This window comes from Kryptolebias marmoratus, linkage group LG23 (genome assembly GCF_001649575.2).
Source record: "Kryptolebias marmoratus isolate JLee-2015 linkage group LG23, ASM164957v2, whole genome shotgun sequence".
Lineage (NCBI taxonomy): Eukaryota > Metazoa > Chordata > Actinopteri > Cyprinodontiformes > Rivulidae > Kryptolebias > Kryptolebias marmoratus.
In genome coordinates, this window is record NC_051452.1 from 16,083,510 (window position 1) to 16,089,916 (window position 6,407).

At 37.4% G+C, this 6,407-nt stretch overlaps 1 protein-coding gene across 3 annotated transcripts in view; it reads right to left on the reverse strand.

Moving 5' to 3' along the window:
- Positions 1-1,335: 1,335 nt before the first annotated feature.
- The window catches only part of anln (anillin, actin binding protein), a 49,161-nt gene continuing 44,089 nt past the window's right edge, over positions 1,336-6,407 (reverse strand). For 2 of the 3 annotated variants that reach the window (XM_017426847.3, XM_017426846.3), the window contains exons 21-23: positions 5,178-5,285; positions 3,010-3,182; positions 1,336-2,595 (exon numbers count right to left, since the gene is read on the reverse strand). In XM_017426847.3, coding sequence (XP_017282336.1) covers positions 2,481-2,595; positions 3,010-3,182; positions 5,178-5,285 — 396 coding nt within the window. In that variant the 3' untranslated portion in view covers positions 1,336-2,480. The remainder of the gene's footprint in view (positions 2,596-3,009; positions 3,183-5,177; positions 5,286-6,407) is intronic. The other variant, XM_037973938.1, reaches the window with a different exon arrangement.

The window sequence follows — 6,407 nt, forward strand, 5'->3', positions numbered from 1 at the left end:
ATAGTTCCTCTGGATAAACAATGTAAATTACTTAACCTGTTGTGTATCGTTTTGTTTAGCATTTTTTTTCACCTATTTTGACAATTTTAATTGAAATTTATAATGTTAATTTGTGATTTATTCTGTTGTTTTTTTTTAACTTATTTACAGTTGTAGGGTGGTTCAGTCATGTTCTTCAGTAGATTTAACATGTTGCCCTGTAGGCAGTGATCAGGACTGCAGGGCAGCTCTAATAGAATCTCATTGTGGTGTAAATTTTTCCACCCTGTGGAGAGATTCTGCTAGTTTTAGCTCAGTGATATGACCACTACAAATGTTATACTTAACATGATCTTATTTAATGCAGTTGCAGCAAAACCTGCTATGTCCAACAGTGGAGATTTTCTGTTTAAAAATCTATTTATTACACTAAAATTGGAAGACAAATTCTCAGTCAACAGCTTGAAGCACAGAGACCGGACATAACCTGAACACAGGAAACTAAAGACAGATTGGAGATATACAACAGAATCTCAACCTGCGGTACGGAGAAAAAAGGTGACGAATTTGTGCACGAAAAATAATAAAATAAATATTAAGCAACATAAAGTCTATCTTTTTTTCACAGAAAATGTAACTAATTGTAACATTCATGTGGTTATTGATTCAGGAAATTAATGTCTACCCCACCCACTAAAATTTATGCTCAGAAGCTGCTACACCACATTTACCCTATTCAATGCTTAATTCCACGGGGTTACCCTAGAACTGCATTAATAAACAAGTATCACAATATTAAAAAGATTAAACATGACTGAGGCTTGTACAACTTGCTTTCTGGTACTTCAGTATGTGTACTCCAGTCCACAACCATTGAACAAATACTTCAGACATCAGTCAGACAGAAGAGTTTAAATTTGGATTTCACTTGGCTGTGACTGCTACCAATTAGTTGGTTACAGTCTTCACAAAGTATCTAAATGTCTTCAGGTGAGTCACAGAGGCTCCCAGTCCTGTCACTTGAGTTTTGAACATGTTAAAAAAAACAATTTGTCACACAAATGTTCTCCAATTTGTCTCAGAGCATCTGTATTCTGACACCTGCAGGAGCTTTGATCTGACAGAAATCATGTTCAGGTCTAAAAGCTACACCGATAATACATAATTATTACTTAAAAACTGATCCAACTCTGCCTCTCTTCATTTCTAAGATTAGGTTAAGTCATAAATGTGGGGGCAGCTGCCGTGGTAGGTATACCGACAAGAAGAGACAAGCAACAAAATAATGTACCATGAAGACAGATTTACATGCCATGGTCTGTCTGTGTATACCATTAACCCACACTCCAAGGAGAATTTTAGGAACAAATTAGACTCTTTATTGTCAAAATAAAAACACTGATGAGTACAGTTTTAAATTCTGCACCAGCTTTGAATGATTGAATTGGAAATCTTTTACACAACAATTTCTGCTTCTCCAGTTTGGATCAAAGTTCAGGGAAAGACCACCTGAGTAAATTCAGTGTACGATCACCAAAGGTAGTGTGATACTTTTGGTGATACCAGATCTACCTCAGACCAACCCACCAGAGGGGAAGGTAGCTTACAACAACTACAGAGAAAGGGGAAAAGAAAAAAAAAAATTCCCTCAATTTGTATCAATTTTGAAAACGAAGACAAAAAGCTCCATCTTTTATCAAATCTTGACAAAAATCACATGAGCAACAACTGCAGGTGCACTAAAGAGTCTGTTACATACTCTGACCTACATCATGCCTATTTTTTTAAAGCAACTTTACCAAAACGGTCAACTTAGATTTGGTTTAATTTGTTCATTTTTCAGCTGGTCTTATTCAGGACATTAAATTAAAACAGAAGGCTGACCACCAATCAGATGAGTTGTTGTTTTAAATTAGTGTTTGCTAGACTTCTGAGGATGTAACTTGTCTAAAACGTGTACATAAAAAAACAACACTTCAATAAAAATAAAGTCCACAGTATGAAGAGTAACAAAAGGATGTGAATGTTATTAGCTACAAGTTAGAAAAGTTAATATATAAAATACAAACTTGAAAGCATTACTATTGGTTTGTGCAGACATGCAAAATAAAACAATAAAACTATTTTCATCCTGAATTTCAACACAATTTATAGACTGATTTCAGTACATAAACCAAACAACTTAAAACAATGCTTTAAATGATGAGGAATTACCTGCATTTGCATAAGAAGGTGATATTTCAACATTTGAAAACATTAGCAAAGGAAACAAGACTAGAAATTGATCAAATGTAGCTCCAAAGTACAAATCCAAAGCAAAACATCGTAGAGAATGTCTCAAAAATATGGCTTGATTTAAGTCCTTTCGTCTGAAGCTTATAGATTTTACTTTTTATCTGTTGCTAAATATCCATAAGTAAAATAAAATGTGGCATACTCTATTGGACTTAGTAATGTTATGTCACCAATTAAAACAGGTTGGTTGTTAAGGAGTGCTGCAATTACAGAGGCTTACAGCAGCCATTTGGCTGCCACATTCGCAGATCCATCAGAACCCGGTTCAGTTTTTGCATCCACAGATTTCTTTCCTCCTTCGTGTCGGCACTCATCCAGTTTCTGCACAGACAACAAAATTTAAGATTCAAGAAGTTTAATGTCATATGCACAACAAAAACACAATGGTTACACTGGGCAATACAATTCTTACTTAGTGAGGTCCCTACCACACAACTAAAATTAAAGACTGAAGTAAAATAAGACGTAGAATTAACTAAGCATTAGTCAAACAAAATGGTCAAACAAAGATATTCGGCAAAGCAAGTAGTATGTACGATAAGGTGAGGACACATGAGGAAAAGATATATGCAACTGTCAGTTCCTTATGTTTAATCGGTGCTGATTCAGCAGCTTGATGGCATGTGGGTAAAAGCTGTTTTTGAGTCTGGCAGTTCTTGCTTTCACACTCCTAGCAAGCAACACAGGTCAGTTGTTCCCACAGACACCAGGGCAGAGCAGTTTCCTGTGGATTACCTGGTGACACACATGGTGTTAGTGCACTGACTGACGAGAGTCTCTCTGTCACCCTCTTTCTGCGGTCGGACTGTGATCAGCTCAAATGTGTTCGGTCTGGCACAGAACTCTCTGTTGGCTGCTTCGACCTTCTTACTGGAGCATGTTGTCAGGCTGATGCGGCCGATTGGATGCTGTCAGAGAAAGGACGAACCAGAGGAACAGCTAAAGTCAGGGGTCTTCAACCTGTGGCTCTGGAGCCAAATGTGAGTTCTCTTTAGATTTCACCTGTTGTTTTAACAAATTCTTGCAATATAAGCAGAATGGCACTGATAATACAGGCAAGGACATTCTAACAGAAAGATCAATCATAATAAGTGCATTGTAGACATAACTTCAGTTTTCACTAAAATGTTTTACAGTTGAGCTAACAGTTTGTCAGCTTGTTCTCTACTTTGTTTTTGTAAGTTCAAAACCCATGTACAGTACTTAAAGTATCTGACAGAAATAAAGGTTTGGACCATTTGAGGACTTGTAAATGATAAATGCAACACAAACTGTATATGTATATGAGAAGAGAGAACCCTAAATCCTTTTGTTTAAAAGGTTGAAGTTGATGGTGTGGCTCTACACAAATTATAGACAGGTGATGGCTTCCCGTATATTTGATTAGCTGCCTCCTCGGCTCAGTTATGTGTCATTTCAACAGCGGTTCATGGTAAAAAGGACTAAACTCTAGCTGTTGGGCTGAGAGTGAAAGTGTGTCCATGTAAAAGACACAAAGAACAAACAAGTTAAAAAATGAATAAGTCTGTTTGTGGACATACACTATATAGCCAAAGGTTTTCACTTGTCTCTCTTCACACCCACATGAACTTGAGTGCCATCCCATTCTTAATCCATAGGGTTTAAAATAATATTGGCCCACTCTTTGCAGCTATAACAGCTTCAACTGTTCTGGAAAGACTCTACCAGAAGAGTTGGCAATCAGTTAGGAGTGAGGAATGCGTTTATGGGAATTTTTGACTATTCTTCCAGAAGCACATTTGGGAGGTCAGAAAATGATGTTGCTCGCAGTCTCCGCTCTAAATTCACCCAAAAAGTGTTCTATCAGGTTGAGGTCAAGACTCTGCTGGCCAGTCAAGTTCTTCCACACAAAAACTTGCTCATCCGTATCTTTATGGGCATTGCTTTGTGCCCTGGTGCACAGTCATGTTGGAACAGGAAGGTGCCATCCCTTAACTGTTGCCACAAAGTTGGGAACATGAAATTATCCAAAATGTCTTGGTATCCTGAAGCATTAGGAGTTCCTTTCACTGGACCTAAGCGGCCAAGCCCAACACCTGAAAAACAGCCCCACACCATAATCCCCTCCATCAAACATCACACATGGCATCATGCAGTCAGACAAGTACTGTTCTTCTGGCAACTGTCAAACCCAGACTTGTCCATCATATTGCCAGACAGAAAAGCGTGATTCATCACTCAAGCCATATTCTCTGAACATGGCTCCACTGCTCTAGAGTCCAGTGGCGGCATGCTTTACATCACTGCATCTGACAATTTGCATTGAACTTGGTGATGTAAGGCTTGAATGTAGCTGCTAGGCCATGAAAACTTACTGTTCTTGAAGTAATCTGAAGGCCAGGTAAAGTTTGGAAGTCTGTAGCTACTGACTCTCCAGAACGTTGGCAACCTCTGTTCACTATGTGCCCCAGCATCTGCTGAGCCCGATGTGTTTTATGTGCCCTCCCACTTTGTGGCTGAGTTGCTGTCATTCCTAATCGCTTCCACTTTGTAATAATACCACTAACAGCTGACTGTGGAATATTTAGTAGCAAGGAAATTTCATGACTGGACTTATTGCACAGGTAGCATCCTATTACAGTATTATAGTACAACGTTGGAATTTACTAAGCTCTATTGTTAAATAATATAATTTTATTTGAAATCTTATAAATCATAAATTAGCAGTGTGTTATCATTGCAATATAATTACAGTACATTAACGGAGACTTAATATTGGAGCCATCTTATATATATATATATATATATATATATATATATATATATATATATATAAATGTGTGTGTGTGTTTACTCGTTGAGAAACAACAATCGCTGGAAATCTAAAATATTGCTGCTTTTGAGTCAGACACCAAAAGCAATAAAGGCAGTAAGATGATTACCTTTCTCTTTTCATCATCAGGATACATCCAGTAAGAAAGGTAATATCCTGACAGCACACACCATCTTCTGTGCCATGCCCCGAATCCACTTACATCTTCAAACATTGTCTGGGACAAGAAAATAACTTGTTACACTTGTGACTGGCACTGACGCTTCTCACATCAATTCAATTCAATTCAGTTCATTTATATTTAGCCAAGTCACAACAAAAGTTGCCTCAGGGCGCTGTACGAAAACATTCACATATATTATAAGAAGCCAATTAGTGAAAAGTATCATCTATTGGTTACCTATTTTATTCCTAGTTGACTAGGTGGCGTTGTTGGCCTATTTCATTTTCTGTTTATTTAAAATCAGTACCACTACGCTTTCACATAAGACTTTATATTACATTCTAAATTTGACAGGGAGCCATTAAAGAGAAGCTAAAACTGGAGAAATATGATCTCTCCTTTAAATTCTCATCCGGACTCCAGCAGCAGCATTTCGGATCAACTAAAAACTTAAAAAAAAAGTTTTTGGACATCCAGATAATAAAGAATCAGTTCATGTCTAATCCAGCCTAGACATGACAAGTGCATGGACCAGCTTTCCTGCATCATTTTGAGACGTGTTACTAATTTTAGTGATATCACGTAGCTGGAGGAAAGCAGTCCTAGTAAAATTTTTAATGTGGGGGTTAAAAGACATATCCTGATCAAAAATAACACCAAGATTGTTTACATTAGAACTGGAGGCCAAATTGATGACATCCAGACAGGGGTGGGAATGTGGGTAAATGTTTGAAGTGGCATGTAAATTTAAACAATGCTCCAGCCACCATGGCAGGTTTGCAATTTGAGCAAAGAAAACAATGCCTTCAAATTGTATTCCTGACCTGTAGGGGGCAGCAACAGCATTTTTTACCTACCATTATCCAGGTTGTAGGTAGGTAGGTACATTTATTTATATAGCACTTTTCAGCACGAGGCGACTCAAAGTGCTTTACAACACAAGAACAAAATTACAGACAAAGTTACAGAACATGGCAAGATAACTAAGCTAAAACATGACAATGCTAACAAAGGTACAGGATAACCAAACTACTAAAACATGATATTACTAAACCAAGGCACGAAGAATCTAGCTAACAGTGAATATGATAACTAATTGTACAGTAACTAAGCTAAGTGTACAAGAAGGCTAAATAATCTAAAACGTGACAATGCTAAAACTAAAACTAACGGTAC